The following is a 24,439-nucleotide window of genomic DNA, read 5'->3' as shown; positions in this document are numbered from 1 at the left end:
TTTCAATTTCAGTGCTTGTGATTGGTCTGCTTATATTTTCTATTTCTTCCTGGTTCAGTCTCAGAAGGTTGTGCTTTTCTAAGAATTTGTCCATTTCTTCCAGGTTGTCGATTTTATTGGCATATAGTTGCTTGTAGTAATATCTCATGATCCTTTGTATTTCTGCAGTGTCAGTTGTTACTTCTTTTTTATTTCTAATTCTATTGATTTGAGTCTTCTCCCTTTATTTCTTGATGACTCTGGCTAATGGTTTATCAATTTTGTTTATCTTCTCAAAGAACCAGCTTTTAGTTTTATTGTTCTTTGCTATCATTTCCTTCATTTCTTTTTCATTTATTTCTGATCTGATCTTTTTGATTTCTTTCCTTCTGCTAAGTTTGGGGTTTTTTTTTTCTTCTTTCTCTGATTGCTTTAGGTGTAAGTTTAGGTTGTTTATTTGAGATTTTTCTTGTTTCTTGAGGTAGGATTGTATTGCTGTAAACTCCCTTCTTAGAACTGCTTTTGCTGCATCCCATAGGTTTTGGGTCATTGTGTTTTCATTGTCATTTGTTTCTAGGTATTTTTTGATTTCCTCTTTGATTTCTTCAGTGATCTCTTGGCTATTTAGTACTGAATTGTTTAACCTCCATGTGTTTCTATTTTTTACTGTTTTTTTTCCTGTAATTGATATCTAGTCTCATAGCGTTGTGGTTGGAAAAGATACTTGATATGATTTCAATTTTATTAAATTTACCAAGGCTTGATTTGTGACCTAAGATATGGTCTATCCTCGAGAATGTTCCACGAGCACTTGAGAAGAAAGTGTATTCTGTTGTTTTTGGTTGAAATGTCCTATAAATATCAGTTAAGTCCATCTTGTTTAACGTGTCATTTAAAGCTTGTGTTTCCTTATTTATTTTCATTTTGGATGATCAGTCCATTGGTGAAAGTGGAGTGTTAAAGTCCCCTACTATTATTGTGTTACTATTGATTTCCCCTTTTAAGGCTTTTAGCATTTGCCTTATGTATTGAGGTACTCCTATGTTGGGTGCATAAATATTTACAATTGTTATACCTTCTTCTTGGATTGATCCCTTGATCATTATGTAGTGTCCTTCTTTGTCTCTTGTAATAGTCTTTATTTTAAAGTTTATTTTGTCTGATATGAGAATTGCTACTCCAACTTTCTTTTGATTTCCATTTGCATGAAATATCTTTTTCCATCCCCTTACTTTCAGTCTGTATGTGTCTCTAGGTCTGAAGTGGGTCTCTTGTAGACAGCATTTGTACGGGTCTTGTTTTTGTATCCATTCAGCCAGTCTATGTCTTTTGGTTGAAGCATTTAATCCATTTACATTTAAGGTAATTATCGATATGTATGTTCCTGTTACCATTTTCTTAATTGTTTTGGGTTTGTTTTTGTAGGTCTTTTCCTTCTCTTGTGTTTCCTGCCTAGAGAAGTTCCTTTAGCATTTGTTGTAAAGCTGGTTTGGCGGTGCTGAATTCTCTTAACTTTTGCTTACCTGTAAAGCTTTTAATTTCTCCATTGAATCTGAATGAGATCCTTGCTGAGTAGACTAATCTTGGTTGTAGGTTTTTCCCTTTCATCACTGTAAATATGTCCTGCCACTCCCTTCTGGCTTGCAGAGTTTCTGCTGAAAAATCAGCTGTTGACCTTATGGGGATTCCCTTGTATGTTATTTGTTGCTTTTAACATTTTTTCCTAGTTTTTAATTTTTGATAGTTTGATTAATATGTGTCTCGGCATGTTTCTCTTTGGGTTTATCCTGTATGGTACTCTTTGTGCTTCCTGGACCTGATTGACTATTTCCTTTCCCATGTTAGGGAAGTTTTCGACTATAATCTCTTCAAATATTTTCTCAGACCCTTTCATTTTCTCTTCTTCTGGGACCCCTATAATTCGAATGTTGGTGCGTTCAGTGTTGTCCCAGAGGTCTCTGAGACTGTCCTCAATTCTTTTCATTCTTTTTTCTTTATTCTGCTCCCTGGCAGTTATTTCCACCATTTTATCTTCCAGCTCACTTATCCATTCTTCTGCCTCAGTTATTCTGTTATTGATTCCTTGTAGAGTATTTTTTTTTTTTTGCAGTACGCGGGCTTCTCACTGTTGTGGCCTCTCCCGTTGTGGAGCACAGGTTCCAGACGCACAGGCTCAGCGGCCATGGCTCACAGGCCCAGCTGCTCTGCATCTTGTGGGATCTTCCCAGACCGGGGCACGAACCCGTGTCCCCTGCATCGGCAGGCGGACTCTCAACCACTGCGCCACCAGGGAAGCCCCCTTGTAGAGTATTTTTAATTACAGTAATTGTGTTGTTCATCACTGTTTGTTTGCTCTTTAGTTCTTCTAGATCCTTGTTAAATGTTTCTTGTATTTTCTCCATTCTGTTTCCGAGATTTTGGATCATCTTTACTATAATTACTCTGAATTCTTTTTCAGGTGGGTTGCCTATTTTGTCTTCATTGATTTGGTCTTGTAGGTTTTTACCTTGCTCCTTCGTCTGTAACATATTTTTTTGTCGTTTCTTTTTCTTCTTTTTTCTTTTTTTTTTTTGATGTGTGGTGCTATATTCCTGTTTTACTGGTTGTTTGGCCTGAGCCGTCCAGCACTGGAGTTTGCAGGCAGTTGGATAGAGCTGGGACTTGGTGCTGAGATGAAGACCTCCGGGAGGCCTCACTCCAGTTGATATTCCCTGGAGTCTGAGGTTCTCTGTTAGTCCAGTGGTTTGGACTCGGAGCTCCCACCACAGGAGCTCGGGCCCAACCTCTGGCCTGGGAACCAAGATCCTGCAAGCAGTTAATCACCACAGACTGGGAATTGGTAAATGCTCTTCTAGGAAAGGATGTGTTGTCTCATTTCTCCTTTTGTAAATTATGCTACTTTCTCCCAGAATGAAGTCTGAAGTGGACACTTCTCTGGATTTGAATCCTAGCTCTTCCACTTTTGAGCTAACTGGCTTAGGACAAGTTTCTAACTGTCTTCATGCCTCCCTTTTCCTATTTCTCCAGCAACTGAGCATGAGATTTTTTCTTTCCCTGTATTCCTGCCAGCATTGGTCTCTATCCTCACCAGTGTTTGCTGTTTTATAATCTCCGCTAACCCAAACAAATCCAGGGCCCCGAGCCCAAGCTCGGCAACGCGGGCCTTGCCCTTCCCCAGGCAGCTTTAGTGCCCTCCCTTAGGTGGTTAGGCTCACACCTAAACAGCATTCTTTTCTGGGCCAGGACGTCCCTGCCTCAGGGACTAGGTGCCAAGGTGACGCATACTCCGCGCCCAAGGGTCCTGCGGGCGGCTGCAGTGGCCACAACACCGGTCGCCTGACAGGCTGCGGTATGAACACCCGGGTGAGGACCTGCGCACATCACGGTGGCAGCGGTGGCAGCGGCTGCGACTTCCCAGCTCCAGACCACGCCCGCTGCATGCCTCTGCAAATGTTCTTTATTGAAGTGTAGTTGATTTACAATATTATATTAGTTTAAATGGTACAACATAATGATTCAATATTTTTATGGATTATACGCCACCTAAAGTTATTACAAAATAATGGCTATATTTCCCTGTGCTGTACAATATATCCTTGTTGTTTATATATTTTATGCAGAGTAGTTTATATTTCTTAATCCCATACATCTTTTATGTCTTAGAGATCGTATGTATATACAATGTAGTCATACTATTCATTTAACATTCTATGCATCTTCCTTGATTTTCACTGTTTTCGAAGGATAATTTTTAAAGACCTGAATCATAGTCTAGTGAATTGCTAGACAATTAGTATAATTACTAGACATTTAGACTAGAGAATTTCCTCCTAAATGACAACTGGATAAAATGTGCATAAAAGAGAGACATAATAATGTCAACCGTGCCTACTTTTTTTTTCCATTGCAAACCCCACCTGCTTCTTTAGCTGCCTACTGAAGTGGGGAGGTGTTTAGTTTGCAAGGGGCCATTCAGAGCCGACTGGGATATTTCTTGTCAAGGAACACTTTGTGCTCTAAGCGCACTACTTGGGGTGACTTTTTGGAATAATATTGGATGTTCTAAAGGAAGAGGAAAGAAGAAACAAATATATTTGAGGACAACTGTGTGCCAGGCAGTGTGCTAGGCACTTCCTTTACAGCAACCCACGAAGGCTCCTATTCAGGAGAACTTACCATGAGCCAGGCACTACGTTTAGGAATTTTGCATATGTGAGCTCATATCCTCCCTAGAACTCGAGGGAGTATACACTATTATAATACCCATTTCACAGACAGGATCACTGTGGCTCTGAAGTCACACAGCTAGTCTATGACGAAGTCAGAATGGGAATGCGAGTCTTTCTAATGTAGGCTTCGGCCAGCTTATCCCATGTCCTGTTCCAGGCTTGGGTGGGTGTTGGGGCCGGGGATAGAGAAAAGAGGGGTGGGGAGAGCATAGTAATGATGACCAAGAAAAAAAAGGCAGGGCCTGAGCCAGATTCTCTCTATACATGATCTCACTTCATCCTCCTACAGCAATATTACATAGATGCTGTTGTCATCATTCTCTTCACCCCGCAAGTGAGGGAACGCAGATCAGGAGAGCTCAGTCACCCTCACTGAGGTTGCACAGCTATAAATCACACGTGTCTGTCCCGAACGCAGGCGTGTCCGCCCCACAGTGCGTGCCCTGCTCCTTACTGCCTGTGGCTCTTGTCTTCTGTCCAGGGGAGATGGAAGAGCTGGAGACCCTGTGGCTCACGGGGATCTGCCACAACGAGAAGAACGAGGTGATGAGCAGCCAGCTGGACGTCGACAACATGGCGGGTGTGTTCTACATGCTGGCGGCCGCCATGGCCCTCAGCCTCATCACCTTCATCTGGGAACACCTCTTCTACTGGAAGCTGCGCTTCTGCTTCACGGGCGTGTGCTCCGACCGGCCGGGCCTGCTCTTCTCCATCAGCAGGGTCAGTACCCCTGGCGGCTACTTCCCTCTGAGGCAGGCAGGTCCAGAAAAGCACAGGGCTTCCAGAGAATCAGGGATTCTTGACTCCTGGGTGGGGGTGTGGTGTCTCCACACCCTCCCCTCACCCATTAACCCTTCTTGGATTTGTCGGAAGGGCACCAGTTTCTGTGTTCATAAGCCAGATGCAAGCTAGAGATGAAGGTGAATAGGTAAGGCAGGCCGGGCGTGAGAAAAAGAGCAGAAGTGAAACTAAAAATAGCAGCTGAACCCTGGTGTCAAAGGGAGGGAACAATGGAGAATGTGGAGAACTAAGACACATTGCGTAAAACCCACCACACCCAAAGGGGGCAGTCGTCCTCCACTCCTGCTGAGTATGGTTTTAGCGGAAGGCAGAGCCAGGCTTATCAGGTCTTCCAGTTTTTAAAAGAGAAAGCAGTCATCTGATTATAAGTGAAAACTTTCAACTTTTGAATACTAGTAACTAATTCCATTGACAAATAGAAAAACACACGGACCAAACACAGCCAGTCTGTGGCCTCCCTCATGAGCACCCAGATATGCTCTAGGACATTATTAAAATTCCTGTGTAGGATGTTATGATGTTTGCATGCATTCCAACAGATCACGTGTGACAAAACGAAATCTACATGCAAAGCCATGTTGTGTGTGTGAACGCAGCTAACTAACCACAAAAGCGTGTACGATGTAACAGAGCCTGAAATGAAACACAGGCAGGAAGAACCACGAGAAAATGCACACACATCAAACAGGAAACAAAGTATACATTCAACACGACACAAACCACAGCACAGAATACACACGCTGTAGTAAGTGCACTCACGTTCGAGCCACGGAAACCTCATTGCGTGCTACACAATATGGCGTGTGTGTGGCCATAAACAGGTACACGTGTCATAATTCATCAATAACGATGACAATTGTGGAAAATGCTTATATTTGTAGGTACATGTATGTCCCTGGCACCATATAAGGAATTTATACTCATCATTTCATTTAACCTACAAACCAATTCTGTGAGGTAGGTACTGATATTGGCCCAGAATTGGGGAAACTCAAATTTATGAGGTTAGAGGAATTACCCAACAGCACACAGCCTTGCTGGAGCCAGGATTTGACTCCAGGTGGTGTGGTAGCAGCCAGAGCCCACACTCTTACACAAGCAACAAACATCAAATACAAGCAACACAAGAGATTTGATACAAATCATACTACACAACGTGTATGTGCACACAACTCATATAATATATATTTTTACTTTTTTTTTTTTTTTTTTGCGGTACGCGGGCCTCTTACCGTTGTGGCCTATCCCGTTGCGGAGCACAGGCTCCGGACGCGCAGGCTCAGCGGCCATGGCTCACGGGCCCAGCCGCTCTGCGGCATGTGGGATCTTCCCGGACCGGGGCACGAACCCGTGTCCCCTGCATTGGCAGGCGGACTCTCAACCACTGCGCCACCAGGGAAGCCCTATTTTTACTTTTTAAATACAAGTTACTCACTTACTTGCATCACAATAAAAGCACATACGTACATATCGTTCACTTGTCTTCCAACACAGTATAACATTATCTGTCTATCCACCTGGCAATCAGTCAATCAGTCATCCATCCATCCATTCATCTATCCATCTGTCCATCTATCCATCCATCCATTTATCTACCTATTTCTTCCGTTTACTCACCTTGGGATTTTTTTACTCTGAAAGAGTTTAACATATTAGGATTTGAAACATGGTGAAAAATATGTGGTTAGAAACATCTAATTTTATATGCTAGTGTTCATTGGGAAAATGAAATAATCATCTAAAGAGGAACTTGTGTATTCTTAGTATTTGGTGGTTTTAAGACATCCAGAAGGTACACATGGGCTTAGCCAGGAGGATTGATTTTCTCCATTCAGTGGCACTCTAAACTTGAGTTCTATGCAAATACATATTGCCTAATTAGCTTGATGGCTTCTAAACACACAGATTGCTTAAGAATAACAGCGTGCATGCATACAGCTAGGTATTAAGCCAACTTTAAGCTAATTCTCTTCACCAGTTACTAAAGGCTTTCCATATCCAAATGATTCTGAGATTGCCATGAGCAAATGCACACTATTGCCTTTACTCGTAAATCCTGCTTGTTTTTGCAAGAGTGTTCCCTCTGTCCGAGATATCATTAAAGAAGCCAAGTTAATAGGATTGTCACTATGAGAAATGGACGAAATCCGTCACTCCCATTCCAAGCATCTTGAGGGACGGGGGTGAAGTGGGGACTGGGCACAGCATTGCTGTGTTGTGCCTTGACAAGCTGGAACTGGAACTTCTGTCTCCCCCTCCCTAGAGGAGAGAGGACCCCATGTCCCATGGGACACAAATGCAAACCTCAGATGCCTGCCCTCCTGGCACGGCCAAGGGTGAAGGTCAGAGTTCACAGAGTCATTTATTTTACATTAGAACCAAGTTTCTCCCACAGCTGTGGCCTTCGTTTATTACGACTTACAGAAACGCATCCTCTCTTCTGTGGGATGCTCTTAACTTTTGTCTTCTCTCCGCAATGCTGTCCCTTTCATGTTGAAAAAAATATTCACTGTCACCAGTAAAAAAGAACCACCTCGGTTGTCTCCAGAGACGTGAGGAATGGGAGATGTAGCAAAGCCAGAGGCCAGGGAGGTGGAAACCGTGGCATCTTCCCAACGAGCCCAGAGGAGAGCTTGCACAGTTTCTGGCTGACCCACAATGGGGACCCGCAGAATGGAAGTCAGATACTGTCTTAGTGCATTCGGGCTGCTATAACAAAATGCCACAGACTGGGTGCTTCATCCACAATAGAAATGTACTGCTTACAGCTCTGGGGGCTGGAAGTCCGAGATCAGGGTGCCAGCGTGGTCGGGTGAGGACCCTCTTCCAGGCTGCAGATTTCCCCTTGTGTTGAAGGGATGAGGGAGCTCTGTGGGGTCTCTTTTACAAGAGCGCTTATCGCATTCAGGAGGGCTCCTCCCAAAGGCCCCACCTTGGACCTCATGACATAAGCACTTACCTACCACTGATACCATCACCTCTGGGACTAGGCTCTCCGCATATGAATTGGGAGGTGGGGTACACAAACATGCAGACCATAGCAGACACTTTGGGGATCAGGCCCAGGCACCAGGGAACCAGGGAGGACAGTATCGCCCCAGTGAGAAAGGGGGCGGGGAGTGGAACAGAGCAAGCTGTCTGGAACGGCACGTTGAGTCTTCAATGCTAATTTCATCTGAGCCCATTGTAGGGCCGAGAGGGCATCTTATTTCCACAACCCATAAAAGGTAGCCGGAATCTATGAATAATAGAGAGGAGGAAAGAAAGAACTCTGCAAGGAAGAAAGAAACTCCAGCCCAGGGATTTGGCTCCCGAGGTAGGATTTAGGCAACTTAGCTAATTAGAAAGCCGCAGTGGCTTTCCAGAGCAAACCTCCAGCTTTGATCAAACAGGCGCTGTGTGCTCGTACTAGTGTGAGGAGAGAGAGGTGAGGTGACCAACAGGGAGGGCACATGGGGGATGACTGAGCAGCTCACCCACTAGCATTTATGGAGCCCCTTCCATGTCAGGTGCTTGCTTGCATTATCAGGTCTTGCCCTTGTACCCACCTTAGAGTGTATGATTCCCATCTTACAGATGTGGAACTCGAGGCTCAAAAAGACGTAGTTGCTCAGCCAAGGTCACAGAGCTAAAAAAGGATGGAGCTGGGGCTCATTTCCAGTGGGTTCCAGGTCTCTGACTCTTCCCATCCTTCTGTAATACACATCCCACCTCCTCACCAGCACATCTGGAAGATGGGTCAACTTAGTTGGTGAACACTTTCATCCAAACCTGGGGTACAGGCACCACGTTGACTCCTTCCCGAGGCTTCGCCAGGCAGATCAGCACCTGGGAACGGCCTTAGCTGTGTTGTGTGAGTCCCAGCGGAAACCAGGGATGAGAAAAAGCAGTCAGCAGCCATCCTCTCTGCTCCTGAAACATAGCGCAGCTATGTGGGCCTCCTGCAAATACAGAGACGACCAGCTCATCTTGGCGGGCGAGAGCACACTGCCCTGATGGCGAAGGGTGGAAGCAAGTTCTCAGAGTCTCTAAAAGGAGGAGGGGAGCTCATTAAAATAAAATTGCAAAGTTAGAAAAAATTTAAAAACTAGTGTTTTTGTAATGCTAGCAACAGGAAAAAAAGGCTATGATCTTGGCTGGTTCAAACGTGTAGGAGACACACTGATTTCCACCCATAGTAGCAGAATCCCTCTAGGTCACTGTAGGAGATTATTACATTACTCAATTGGACAGGGAAGGCATACGTTAACATAAAAGATTCAAAAGCACGGTGCTATGTGAAATACACGGTGTGTGTGTATGATTTTGACGTACAGCAGCCCTGGAAGCAAAGAGGAGACACTGCTTCCTGGGAGGGAACAGGGAAGGAGACCACACAGCATCGAGAAAGAGACTAAAGGTAAGGCTGCAGCAGGTGGGAAGTGCCCGATGCCAGGGCCTTGGCCTCAGGGAGCCTTCACCGTGCAGCCTGGGGTTGAAGGGGGTCAGAGAAAGAGAAGCTCAAATGTACAACTGTAGGCTTTTCTGTTTACTGTTCCTCGACGGAGTGGAGACTGTCTCTAGAAAACTACAAGAAAAACGCAGCAGTGCAAACAGGTTGAGGCTGTCACAGTTCTGTGAGCGTCCCTGCAGGTTCAGTGCATCCCCACCATGGGGAATTGATGGAGCCGCTGTAAGAGTCCAGAGTTACCAACCCATAGTCCCCACTAGTTTATGCCAAAGTCAGCAGCAGCTACCGCATCCCTTTTACAAACAAACCCCTTCTTGGGCCGGCTCCCTGTCAGTCTTGGGAGGACCAGGTCAAATCCTGCAGCCTGGACCGAATTGTTCCCTTTAGGTACCGCGGCCAAAATCTGGGGGCAGGAGTGGGGAAGGGAGGAGCACGAATCACAACACCACTGACGCTCTTTTGCCTGTTATTGTAGAATGAATCGAGAGCTCTGCCCCTGAGGTACTTTCAAGGAAAAGTAAACAGTTTTGTTTTTTTGTGGGGTTTTTTTGCGATACGCGGGCCTCTCACTGCTGTGGCCTCTCCTGCTGCGGAGCACAGGCTCTGGACGCGCAGGCTCAGCGGCCATGGCTCACGGGCCCAGCTGCTCCGCGGCATGTGGGATCTTCCCGGACCGGGTCACGAACCCGTGTCCCCTGTATCGGCAGGCGGACTCTCAACCACTGCGCCACCAGGGAAGCCCAACAGTTATTTTTAAGACAGGAAGAAGGTGGAGTGGAAAACAAGAGATGTATGGATGGGGTGCTTATATCTGAGCTACCCCCGAGTCCCTCAGTCATTCAGTTCCCTGGATGGATTTAAATGCAGCATCACCGCGTCATCAGGACTCTCCACTCTTCTTAGTAACTAAAACTCTAACTATGCTCAACAAATTCTCACACAGCCAAAACACAAAGAATATATATATATATTGAGTGGGTAAGTGAAAAGTCCAAGAAGGGAGCTCCAGGGGTTCAAACCATATGATGTTCTTTTATCCCACCATCTATGTCTATTCCTCCAAAAAATGTCTGATTGACCACACATGGGTCTCAGGTCTTCTTCTTCTTTTTGTCGGGGGGGTGGAGCTGGGAGAGACTGTTCCAGAGGTTTTAACTTGAAGTATAATTGGCTTACAATATTGTATATCAGGTGTACTACATAGTGACTCAGTATTTTTATACATTATGAAATAATCACCATAATAACTTTAGTTACCATCTATCACATACAAAGTTATTAGAGTATTATTGACTATCTTTTCTATACTGTACATTATATTCCCATGACTTATTTATCTTAAAGCTGAAGATTTTACCTCTTAATCCCCTTCACCGGTTTCACCCATCTGTCTAACCCCCTCCCCTTTGGCCACTACCAGTTTGTTCTCTGTTTCTGTTGAATCTGGTTTTGTTTTGTTATGGCTGTTCATTTGTTTTGGTTTTAGATTCCACATATAAGTGAAATCAAATGGCATTTGTCTTTCTCTGTCTGACTTATCTCAGCATAATACCCTCTAGGTCCATCTATGTTGTCACAAATGGCAAGATTTCATTCTTTTTTATGGCTGAGTACTATTCCAGTGTGTGTCTGTGTGTGTCTGTGTGTACATACCACATCTTCTTTTCTATTCCTCTATCAATGGACACTTCAGTTGCTTCCATATCTTGGCTACTGTAAATAATGGTGTGATGAACATTGGGGTGCATGTATATTTTTTTAGTGTTTTTATTTCCTTCAGATAAATATTGGGTCTCATGCTTTAATTGATGGCTTCAGTGTAGGGGTAGCAGTAATTCCCCAGAGGAATCAATGATTGGTGATTCTTGTATGCTGACTCAGTTTGTTTGTCAATAGCTGACTCTCTGGTATCCAAAGTCCAAAGATGATCCTGGGAAACTTTAATAAAAGTACGGGTTGGTGACTGGGGTGTTGGGAGGGTCAACCAAATCCTTACACGCCAGTTTGGAGGTGCTGAGACCCTTAGAGTTCTTTGAGGATTAGTGGATATTTTTTCTCAAACTCTATGTATGACTATTGGCAAAAGTGTCAGATAATCTTGATATCTTGTGCCAGAGCGACAAGATACGCCTGATGCTTTGCCACTGGTCTCATACATTTAAGAAGCATTATCAGGATTCAGATTGGATCTCACTGTTTCTCCAGGACTCCTATAGGAAGGTCATGTCTCACCTTTGCAGGTACAGTTCAGGTGTGAAATGGTTTCATGTCCTTACTGCTGAGGATGGTGTTTTGTGCTCCTCCCCACAGGGCATTTACAGCTGCATTCACGGGGTGCACATTGAAGAAAAGAAGAAGTCTCCAGACTTCAATCTGACCGGATCCCAGAGCAACATGTTAAAACTCCTTCGGTCAGCCAAAAACATTTCCAACTTGTCCAACGTGAACTCCTCAAGAATGGATTCCCCCAAAAGAGCTGCTGACTTCATTCAAAGAGGATCCCTCATCATGGACATGGTTTCAGATAAGGGAAACTTGGTATATTCAGACAACAGGTCCTTTCAGGGGAAAGAGAGCATTTTTGGGGACAACATGAATGAACTGCAAACCTTCATGGCCAACAGGCACAAGGATAACCTCAACAACTATGTGTTCCAGGGCCAGCACCCTCTGACTCTCAATGAGTCTAACCCTAACACAGTGGAGGTGGCCGTGAGCACGGAATCCAAAGGGAACTCCAGGCCCCGGCAGCTTTGGAAGAAATCCATGGAATCTCTACGCCAAGATTCGCTGACCCAGAACCCAGTCTCCCAGAGGGATGAGGGAACCGTGGAGAACAGGAGCTACTCCCTAAAGAGTCCTAGGTACCTTCCAGAAGAGGTGGCCCACTCGGACATCTCAGAAACTTCGAGCCGGGCCACGTGCCACCGGGAGCCTGACAACAGTAAGAACCACAAGGCCAAGGACAACTTCAAAAGGTCAGTGGCCTCCAAGTACCCCAAGGACTGCAGCGAGGTCGAGCGCTCCTACCTGAAAACCAAAGCGAGCTCCCCCAGGGACAAGATCTACACCATTGATGGGGAGAGGGAGGCCAGTTTCCACCTCGATCCTCCCCAGTTTGCCGAAAACGTGGCCCTTCCCGAGAACGTGGACTTCTCCAATGTCTACCAGGACCATAGTGACAGTTTCCGCAAGGGGGACTCCACACTGCCCATGAACAGGAGTCCCCTGCACGATGAAGATGGGCTCCCCAACAATGACCAGTATAAACTCTACTCCAAGCACTTCACCTTGAAAGACAAGAGTTCCCCTCACAGCGAGGGCAGCGACCGGTACCGGCAGAACTCCACGCACTGCAGGAGCTGCCTGTCCAACCTGCCCACCTATTCAGGCCACTTCACCATGAGGTCCCCCTTCAAATGCGACTCCTGCCTGCGGATGGGGAACCTCTATGACATTGACGAAGACCAGATGCTTCAGGAGACAGGTAACCCAGCTACCCAGGAGGAGGTCTACCAGCAGGACTGGGCACAGAGCAGCGCCCTCCAGTTCCAAAAGAACAAGCTGAGGATTAGCCGGCAGCATTCCTACGATAACATCCTCGACAAACCCAGGGAGTTGGACCTTAGCAGGCCCTCCCGGAGCATAAGCCTCAAGGACAGGGAGCGGCTTCTGGAGGGAAACTTGTACGGGAGTCTCTTTAGTGTCCCCGCCAGCAAACTCTCGGGGAACAAAGGCTCCCTTTTCCCCCAGGGTCTGGAGGTCAGCAAACGGAGCAAGTCTCTCTTGCCAGACCACACCTCCGATAACCCTTTCCTCCACTCCTATGGGGATGACCAACGCTTAGTTATTGGGAGGTGCCCCTCGGACCCTTATAAACACTCGCTGCCATCCCAGGCAGTGAATGACAGCTATCTCCGATCGTCCTTGAGGTCGACGGCATCATACTGTTCCAGGGACAGTAGAGGCCACAGCGATGTGTATATTTCGGAGCATGTTATGCCTTATGCTGCAAATAAGAATAAAATGTACTCTGCCCCCAGGGTTTTAAATTCCTGCAGCAATAGACGCGTGTACAAGAAAATGCCTAGTATTGAATCCGATGTTTAAAACCTTCCATTAATGTTTTATCTATAGGGAAACATAGTTAATGGCCAACGTTCCGGAGGATAAATGTTGGATGTCCAATAGTGCCCTGCAAGAGCAAGAGGATTTAGGAAGGTATTTTTCTGTTGGTTCTTTTGCACATGGCTCCATGCCACAGTCTTCCACTCAAGGAATCTTGTGAGGTGTGTGCTGAGCGTGGCAGATACCAGATAGGTGAGTCCTTAACCAAAAATCAACCACTAAAAGGGCAAGTCTCCTGGACATGCCCGCTAGGTATGTTGGCAATAATGACGCGTTGGATGCCAATGGTGATGTGATGATTTCCTATATTCCAAATTCCATTAAGGCCAGTCCACCATGTAATTTCCTCATCAGAAATGCCTAATGGTTTCTCTAATACAGAGTAAGCAATATGGTATGCATGTAAATCTGACACAGACAAAACAAGAATGCATCTGCACTGTAGCGAGATTGACACGTGCAAGAGATTAGGACGTTTGGATTTATAACTGGTCCAGCTTTATTGTTATGCCTTCCATCACAGCCCCGGCCCAGCCCCAGAACTCCAGGCTCCCCCAAGGAGTAGCAAATCAGTGTGTTTGTGGTCACTCTGCTAGCTTCACTGTAGTCCATTTCCAAGACACATCTGGAGTAAAAGGCCAGAAGGGCCCTCAGGCAGAGAGCTACCGGAATCCCTTTGGATGTCGATTTGTGTATTTCACAGACACTCTCTCACCCTTGGCTTCGATGGTCTTGTTCAGAGCTGCATAAACTCACACATTTGTGTCTTCAATATCGTGTAAGTGTGGACCTTCTGTCTATGACACAGCGGCCGTTGTAGTTTATCCCGAAGACTCCTGTGTACGTAAGTTTGCATTTCCCCCTTCTGGTGATGACTCAGGGTTGTATAGTATCTGTTACCCTTCCCCCGCAGAGTAACCATCACTCGTTCAGTCCCCGAATCGCCATGGTGGCGTTTCATTGCGTGTTGCTCTTCCCAGTGTGGTGAATGTGGTGGCATGTGCCAGCAGCCATATGTGTACTGCGATCCTTAAGAAGTAAAAGGCCATCCGTCTGCTGAAGGCCAGCATGGCTGTAGGGTGATCTTCCTTAACGTCCTGAAATTCAGCTGGACACTCGTCTCCAGCCCCACTTCCTTAAATCAAAAGCCTTCAAAACATGAGAGACACTCATGCATCTACCCTGAGCAGCCTCCAAATTGTGGATAAACTTTAGTGGGACAAGTGATTTCTCTCTTCTGAAATAGTCACTCTGTTGGAGGCAAACTGCCTCACTAGCACCAACGGGAGATGAAAAATTCCTCGAAGCATTTGTCATTTCCGAGTCACCTCCACTCTCACTCTACTCAAACCTGTGCATAAATGATATGAGGTGATACTCATTTTGTAAACCTTGGGGGAAGGGTAGGGAATCTTTATGCGTGAGAAGCTCTTAGCACAGTGCCTGGTACATGCAGTGTGGCCCCCCAAAATTAAGGCAGTTGTTATGATACTTCATCAGACAAGAATTTTCTAGTTTAAAAATTAAATATGATAAAACCCACAGCCATATTAATTGAACACTTTATATCGTTCTAATCCAATAATTAGTGTGTTTTAAATACATGAATATCCCTGAAATGCTTGGGCTAAGTAGCCACCCATTTCGCAGGGCACCTGGATCTGTTGTGGTGTCATGTTACAGAAGCCCTAGGCTAATGTAAACGAGCCTGACCATTTCCTGGTTTGCTCCTGCGTTTTGCTCGGGTTCCCAGAGGAGGGGACAGAATGGCAGGTTGAAAAGTTATCCTGTTTCTTTTAGTCATGCTGTGTTCTGTTTCGTAGGCAGTGCTTTCCCATGAGTGGGCAGGTGCCAGGAATAATTCTCTTAGAGCTTGAGGATTCACTGAGTGGCTCCCTCTTTGAGAAAGTGCACCTGACCTACAATATTCCTCTAATGATGAAAAGTGGTTGCGGTAAAGTTCAGGGTCAGTGGTAGAGAGGCGGAGGGAGGCAGTGGGTGAGAAAGTCTTTGAGGTCGAGAGGCAGAAGGGGCCAACCAGGTGCTGAGGAGGAGCGCGCCTGCATGTTGCGTTTTATTTCTTGGGTGTTCCACCTTTACTGCCTCAAGAGAATGGAGAAGCCTGGATTGAAAGGCCCGGAATAGTCCCCCCAGTTTCTAATCTTAGACACACCTGTGACCATATCATTGTTTAGAATTGACTGCCTTTGCCCTTCCACTGCATTCTAGACCTATACAGCCCCAGCCGGGATCACCTCCATTTCCTCACAAGACTGGCATGTCTTGACATGAAATGAATTGAAAAGTCTCCCCAGAATACAGAAGAGCAGTACATCGCCAGCCTAAAGAGGCTGTCTGTCTTCCTCCAGTGTCCTCCAAACCAGGGAGCTGCCAAATATGGCAGAGATCTCCAGGGAGGGTGAGAATTACACTTGGAATGACCCCATAGATCAAAAACCCTTCTAATACCAGCATTCGTTCTGCTATGAGCCCCGTGCCTCCCTGGGTATAGAAACTAAAAACATGGCTTTGGGAAGAACCGACAGTAATGTAGTGGGAAAAAGTATACACTTCCTTTAATGCCTAAAGTGTTTTAAAAAAAATAACTAGGATTGGATGCTATGTAATAAGTACCATTTCCTTCCTTCACAAATTCACTGACTCTTAATAGTGATGATCCCAAACTTCAGACAATCGACCATTGATGAGACGGTCACTTTCCAAGTGAAAGGTAGTGATGTTGAGCTATTCAGAGGTAATCCAAGTCATTTCAGTTCTTTGGAGAAAGAGTAGCAGGAATATAACATCCAACAGTAAATCATACCTACAGTACAGGAGGCGATAAGAATTACATAGGAGGCCCTGAACTATGGGTTCGTTACAGAGGGTTCCTCTGACACGTCTAGGCTCTGAGTCCTTAGATTTGTTGATGCCAAGGATCCAGAATCTCTGAACCCAAACGTGTGCCGGAGTTTCCTCTGACTCAAGTCGGAACTGGCATCCGTAATGATATCGCATTAACTCCAAATGGTTTTCTCCCCTTGAGAAGGACCCAACTAGTCCTCAGATAGGTAACAGTATGCACATGCAACCAACTTAAAATATTCTGTGTGTGAGGAGAGTCTTCTAGGATGCGAATTCTACTCTGAGAAACCTTTGGGTTTTTGGAAAATTGTTTCCATTATCCTTACACCTGCAAGTTCTTAGGCCACCTCTAGTTTTAATGCTCTGAGAGGGCAGGTCACCAGTGGGTCTACTTTTCTGCCAGTGAGGCTTCATGAGAGGTGCAGGATTATAATCACCCTACTCATTACTCTGTGTCCTTTGCAAATCTCACTGCATTTTTGTAGCCAGCACTGTCTCATGGCTTATACCCGGTTTTCTCTTCCCTGTTTCATAAGGTGCCTGAGAAGTGTTCATACGTAGGTTCTCTGATGAAAGCATTCAAATTCACCCATTGCAGCAAAATCAGTCAAATCAATTCACGCCCATTTTCAGGGGAGAAAAAAGAAAATTACACCTTGTTTACAAATGAAATAGTTTCACTTAAATGGGACTCTAGCCAAGGCAGTTAATTAGTCAAAGGATCCGCGGCAGTCACGCAGTCGTACATTGTTGATTCTGTTTGATATGTCTGATGTGCAGTGGTAATATTCTGCATCTGCATATGTCTACCACTGATGTGTGTTTAATATTCTGCATCCTTCTCAGGAAATGACAAATGCCCCGAATTCTTTGCAGATGGAATTGCTAATGAAAAAGAAAAAAAGTTGGTGTTAATTAAATGGTGATTAAAAATTTATCTCCTTTAAACTTAAAAAGTGCAGCCTTAATAATCAGTTGTCATATAAATAAATAGCTTGCACTGAAATCCCTTGCGGTTTAAGACCTAAATAAATACTAAGTTGAGAAACCTAAATATCTTTCAGAAGAGCTGAATATATTCATTAACTTTATGCAAATCCTGTACTGTTTCTTTGTGCGTAACTGTTGTGTATGAATTCTTAAAAGGGGGACATGAGTTGTTTCTGAAATAGAGCCTGTTTGTATTAAGCACAGCTAGAGTGGACATAACTGGACTTCAAGGGAAAGACCCACACCAACAAAAACCAAAACTGAACAGGTGAGAGCTAAGCTCAGTGGTTGGTATTTAATACGACTTAAAGGCAATTTTCATTTGAAAAGCAGTGTTTATTTTCACTTGAGATAAAACTAGACCTTTCTGGATACCCAATCTTCTCTTGGTAAACAGGGTTGCAAGTGCTTAATGAGAGGTTACATGGGGTCTGTACTTGAAAAGTTCTCCCAATATGCAGTTGCCCTTTTCCATTCAATCCCTTTACATTATTCTTTGTTCATATCTTATTGTATCAGAGGAGGTCAGCTTGCCACTTGGTAGAGATCAGAGATGATCAAATGCACTTATCCTGTGAATATAAATGCTCATGTACACATGTATATAATATACATGCTCGGTTACTACAATTCACAAGTAAGTGTATCATCCAAATAAAATTGTACATAATGTAAAGTTTATGTTAAAATTTAAATGGTGATAATGATATTAACACATGGAAAACCCATTCTGGTTATTGATGGGATGATATTTATGTAAAGAGGGCACTGTTTTTCTAAAAAAAATTATCTCAGTTCTAGGGAGGATAATGGAGCCCAAGTGGGATTTGGGTGTTGGAGTTCTTGGCCCCTTATTAAAAAAATATATATCTGGGGTTAGGGGTGTGGGATGTATTCTGCTTACTTTTGCAGTGCTGATACGGACATGTATGTGATTTCTGTAAACCCATCAAAGGGCGTATTTCCTGTTTAAACTCCTCCTCTTCCCCCGCCCACACTCTTTCTGTGCCCGGAAGTACTCAGTATAGTATCAGCTAAAGGTGCCTGCCCAGAAGGGTCTTAGAAAGCCAGAACGTATAGAACTACACCAAGGTTTGGCGGGCGGGGAAGGGAGATGGGAAAATTAAGAGAAAATGAAATTCCAAAGGGGCGGTAGTCATCTGTATAAGATTGTCAGGTTGTCAGGTCTAGAACCCGAGACTTACTGGTCCAGTTCCTAGCTTGGTCCCCGTTTCCAGGCTAACTCGTTCCTAGGTTTCTCACAGGAGTGCTCCCCTGAGTACCTCTGGGATCAGAGCCAGAGAACCTAAGAGAACTGACCTGGCTATCTTTGCCTTTTGCCTTATACAGACCCACGCATCCCTCTCTGAATGTGGTTTTCCTTTAAGCTCCCCAAAACCTCCTGCTTCAGAGTCCTGGAGAAGAGAAACTTTTTTTCAGGGACCTACCTGTTCCCTGGGAAGAGTTGATAAGGGATATAGTTTAAAACCTCAAACCAAAGTTGAAAGCTGGCAGTGATCACTGCGATAATATTGTTATATTTCTCATGAGCCAGGGATGAACATAGGACACTGATTAGCTGATGGAGCCTGACTGAGTATCCACTCTCCTTTTAAGGACAATTTGGGATTGGGGAGCTGCAAAGGGAATAGAAAGTACAGTCTCTTCCCATAAGTAGTGTATGGTCTAGAACTTCAGTTCCCTAATGCAAAAGATAGCTGAGGACCCATGAAATGCAAACATAGACTACATGAAAAAACTGGAAATGATAAATAAAGTTTTTGTCAGGAGATAAAAATTTATCTGATTCCATGCTCAAACAAACAAACTGACAGACAGTCCCTTCCCTAGGCTCACTCCCAAGTAACTTTAGAGAATCTAGTTGTTGTTCCTGGAGATGCCCTTGATTATTTCAACCTTCAAAGGCAGTACTTAGGGAACCCAGGAGCATCTGATCAGGTGAACAAACTTGCCCTTCTCGGGTTTCGCACAGGCAGCCTTGGATCTGGTTCCATTCAGTTCTCCAACCGTTGCCAAATCATGCCTCCTCCCAGCCCTGCTTTGTGACATGTGCTTTAAGAAAAGGTTGTGGAAAAAAATCCTCAAAGGATTGGGAAATAGACCATGATGTAAAAAGACTATTTTCTGAAACCTTTTTTTGTTTGGTTTCGTTTTTGACTTGTGAAGAATACTTTGGGTAGTTCAGGGTATAAATGTATCAGGGAGGGAAGTAGAGAGAATTCCTGTTGAGTCCCAAGTGCCTCGTGTTGTGGCTGGCGAAAGAGAACACATCAGGTGCCTGGAGAGAAGATGGGACAAGGAGATGGCAAAAGGGGTCAAGGTGTGTTTCAGAAAGATGGTGGGGTGGAAAGGGAGCTTATTTTTTCTCTGTCCATCCTATTCTGTACGTTACTGGAACGTTGGATTATCTGTTCATCCCAAGGACACACCTTGGTTCAGCACCTGAATTTGGAAATATCAAAATATATCTACATTGAGTGTAGACTGTATTCTAGGCGTGTCCTAGAATGCAATCCTCGAAATAACCTTAGGATGTTAAGTATGATTGCTCCCACTTTACAGATAAGGAAACAGGCTCAGATTGGTTTCAGCCTCATCAGCCACAGAATCTGCTAATAAATCTGTAATATTAGGCATAGTCTCAAAGTGCCTGATCTCCTCCAGGGAGGTCAGAATAGAAGTCAGGAAAAGAGATATTCTGTTTTGAGGTCCCTGGGGCTATTGCTTGAGTTTCAGCCTCTGTGGTGAGGAAGTTGGTTGGTGTCCTACCCCTCGTCGTCTGGTTTGGGGTGTGTTGAAAACTCCCGGGACCCCACCTCTGTTCATGGTCCCTTCTGAGACTTGAATGCTGTATGTGTCTCTCCCCTGAATGCTTGCACTCAGCACTTACTTTTTTTGGTTCCTGGGGAGTTATTTTCTCTACTTAGCATGTGCCTAATCTTAAATATCCCCTTCCTAATATCTCTTCTCTTTCTTAGTAGACATCAGGGATAATTCCATTAAACATATGCAAACAATATGCTCTCACATATGTGCGGTTGCACACACACACACACACACACACACACACACACACTGCCTTGTGGCCCCCATTAACGCTCTCCTAAACATTGTGGCCCATTTTCAGAAAGGGCATGCTCTTTGCACCCTTCTGTTGCTTGTCTTTGCCAAGCAGACAGAATGAGGTTCAGAGGTGTGACAGGGAATTGAGAATAAAGTTTTTGCATAAATGATCAAGAGTTTGGTAATCAGTATGACTGAGGGGCAGCTATTAAGATTTTTTTTCCCTTCTTAGTCTGTTCTATTTTTTTCAAATTGTCTTAGAGATACTTTCCTGGTCATTGACATCAAGATAACTGTTGCACCACTGAATGCTTGTTTGGTTTATCTCATTAAAGAATTCCAATTGGAATATTTCCACCAGGCTCTCTAGGAGTCTAAAATGATGTAGTGTGTAATACACTGTGTACGCGATGACCCTGAGGCAATGACGCATTCCGTTCTTGAACCCCCGCTCCCATGTTCTAAGCCACACCTCTGTCTCCTGGCATTTTATTTACTGTGAGGTGGGACACATTAGGACCATTTTATAGATGAGGAAACTGAGCGGGGTTTGAAGGAATGTTTCCCGGAGAGGTTCTGTGATTCCACCCCCTCTGGGGGTCATTTAACCTAATGTAAGGTCGTCCTGGTCCCTGAGAAATGCTCTAGCCCTTTATATCTTTCAAGCTGGCAGTAAAGTCTCTTAAGACAGAAAGGTTATTATTATTTCATAGCTATTTTGAGATCCTGTTGGGTCTACAAGTGCATGACAACATTCTCCCAGGGACGCTGAGCTTTGCAGAAACTGGAACACTCAAAAGAACAATTTGGCCAGTGCTTCTCTCTTCACTGCGGCCGTATTTCAAAGCACACAACTCTCCAGGGAGCAGGGACCAAACTGTTGAAAATGGAGTCATTTCTCAGATTAACCTCCTCCAAAAAAGTGTCATCAGTACATAGAGACAAACAAGACCAAACAGATTATCACTCATAAATCCCTCTTATCTACTACATTTGTGAAACAATGAGTTTGCGTTTTTGCAATTCTGAGAACATTCCTCATTAGCAGTAGCCCTGGGTCATAACCCCTTCCAGTTAATTCTCTCTCACACCTTTGGGAAGGATTTAAGATGAGCCTTCAAAAGGATATTAATATAACAAGTAGCCAATACCACAGCTGCCTTTTAAATTAATAAGGTTAATTGTTCTCTAGCAAACATAAGTTTGTCTTTGACATTTTAAATGCTTCTCATTGATCGGACATTTTGCTGTTTCAAGCTTTTAAAGGGCTCAAATCAAAGACTATTGATAGCTGAGCAAATAGTGAAGGTCCAGAAATATAAAAACATTGTCAATTTTTCCGTGAAGAACAATCATAGGCTTTTGAATTCGACCGAGGTTTTTACATTAGCCATCTAAGACTTATTGAATTATTTCTATTCTCAGTTAAGCTAATTCAAACAAATGAACAGTATTGACTTTTCAAATCTTTATTTTTTTTAATCTTTAGTTTATAAAGTTTGTAGACACAGCTCTGAGGCCATGACCATTAAGTAAATGTTCCAGGGTAGAAACTAAAGATTCAGATGACCATTTGGGGTCAAATTCAGGTGATCATCTTTGAAAATCCTGATGGATTTGGGAAGATGAAAGTGGCACTTGTAACATTTATGTTTCTCAAATTTTTCCCCGGGAAAGGATGTCAATTATTTATTTTTTTTCAAATAAGAAATTAGGTCAAGAGTAACATTTTCATAGAAAATTCAGTAAGCTACTCAATACAACTAATTACATGGCTAGATATGGCTCAGATGCCTTCCAAGCCTGAGGGTCCCAAAATATTTCTTTAACAGTTGTTTTTAACTCTGAATCTTAATCTTGTTCATTCCCTTGCTAAAACAAATTTAAAAGCATATACTTTCCAGATTATGTAGTCGGGATAATTCAATGTAGTATATCACAATAGAATGTGCGTATGTTTATGTATAGTCTATATATTTCAAGCTGAATATTCAGAAAGCATTAGGTGAGTTAATTGGTGGCTTGAAAAAGAAGCAGATCATAAACATCGTAAATAATGGCCTTCTCACCCAGAAAAAGAGGGTAAACTGTCCGTCTTTCATTCGTGTTATAAGACTCGTTGCATAATAATACACAAGCTGGTCATTACTCACAAGAAAGGAATTGAATTAAGCAGCTTGAAAGGTCCGTGTCTGAGTTCATTTTTAACCCAACATGGATGGGTTTGAAGTCCTTGTGCAGAGGGTTTCCATTCACAGCTACATTCAAACAGTCTAAAACCCACATCAGAACTGGCTCGGTCTCTTGTATGGAGGAGCCCCAAGCAAGCTGTGTTCTCTACTCAGTGGTTTTCATCTGGGAATAAGATGTTCACTTACCAACCGTAACAGTTTATACCTGTCATGTTTTAATCCACTGCATGAGGAAGTGCTAATAAGTGTATTAAATATTTCCAAGCATAGCTACAAAATTATACGTTTGCTTAACACCTTTCTATGATAGAGGAAGTATATACTATGGTTGTCTCCTTGTAGTACGTCTTTTATTTTTGTTCAGCGTGTTATCAGCTGTCTTAAGGAATGGGGATTGAAATATGTGTGCAAACTGATATGTACATAACTCCCGAGGCAACAAAAGTGCCCAGTCATATCGTGTAAAAATGTAAATACAGGAGAATTTCATTTTTCTAATAAAGATAATTTCTGCCAATTGATATGAAAATGAGAAATGGAGTTGTGGTCTTTGTTGTTGCTGCTGCGGTTGAGGGCGTCACTAACGTTTCGGGCGGGCTTAGTGTTTGTACAAAGGGGAAAATCACTTATTTCCTCCTTTGTGCAATGGAGGAGTGGAGGGGGGAGCACGGAATTGGGAAGAATACAGGAGTTGGCTTCAGGGTTTTACTGGCAAGCTTTGCCACTGTCCCTAACCTGGATCGCATCTTCCTGTGCAGTTCCCACACTTGCAGCACTGACTCTGATAACGTTGGACTTCACCGAGCCCTGTGACTTATGTTTCTGGAAAAGAGTGATGGTTAAAGACCTCCTCTCCTTTTGTATCCCAGGCAACAGCTGACTGCAAAGGACCACCCTTCTCCATATGACTTCGATATGACCCATGGGTGCCCCCCTTCTCCATGCCAAGGCCAGACACAGAGCCTCCAAATCCCCAATCCTTGCCTCATAAACGATTAGCGGACATTCTTGTTCTCACTGATCAATTGGAGCAAAATGCTTGTTGAGCAGCCAGAGCCAGCTCACAGCCTCCTCCTGGGAAGAGGCAGGGCTCAGATTTTTGGGTCTGCTACTATCCAATCCCACCACTCCCGTTCATCTCACATCCCCACACCCTGTTCTGTCCAGTTTTGTTTACTCCCTCCTATAAAAGAAGCGCTCTTTTTACCTAACTCGTGAGGCGCCTGCAGAGCTTATAGTCGGAGCATTCCCCCTATTCCAACAGTCCTCCTCCCCCTGTTGCAATAGTCCCTTTCTCCTCCTTGCAATAATTTTTCTATAATCGAGTCCCTCCTTACTAAATCTAGATTTAATTTTCATGTGACAACTCCCATCCCTAGATCAAATGACATTTCTAAAAAATCTGACCTTGTTCACTCTACCTCTCCTTTACTTAAAATCTTCAGCTTAAAACAAATGACCCAAAGGGAAAGCACGGATTCCATAGCCCGGCACACAAAGTCTTCCAATCCCCACAAACCCCTTCCTACCACGTGCCGTATGCACCTAACGTCTCTCTGCTCCTCTCCAAAGACACTATGAGCTCTCGGGGTTCCATGCCTTCACTCATGCTATTCTTCCTTCCTGGAATGCTGGTCTCCTCCACGTCTCCTCGCCAACTCTTGATCCTCCTTCAAGTTGTATCCTCCTTCAAGTTGTATCTTCAATAGAAGCTTCTTCGT

General features: G+C 44.1%; 1 protein-coding gene across 1 annotated transcript in view; it reads left to right on the top strand.

Moving 5' to 3' along the window:
• GRIN2A (glutamate ionotropic receptor NMDA type subunit 2A) overlaps positions 1–23,254 on the top strand; it is a 374,217-nt gene extending 350,963 nt beyond the window's left edge. The window contains exons 11-12 of the mRNA XM_049699105.1: positions 4,690–4,928; positions 11,770–23,254. Coding sequence (XP_049555062.1) covers positions 4,690–4,928; positions 11,770–13,569 — 2,039 coding nt within the window. The 3' untranslated portion in view covers positions 13,570–23,254. The remainder of the gene's footprint in view (positions 1–4,689; positions 4,929–11,769) is intronic.
• The last annotated feature ends 1,185 nt before the right edge of the window (positions 23,255–24,439 follow it).

The sequence above is a fragment of the Orcinus orca genome, chromosome 16 (assembly GCF_937001465.1).
Source record: "Orcinus orca chromosome 16, mOrcOrc1.1, whole genome shotgun sequence".
Lineage (NCBI taxonomy): Eukaryota > Metazoa > Chordata > Mammalia > Artiodactyla > Delphinidae > Orcinus > Orcinus orca.
The sequence above is the reverse complement of the archived record's forward strand: the minus strand, read 5'-3'. Positions and strand labels throughout refer to the sequence as shown.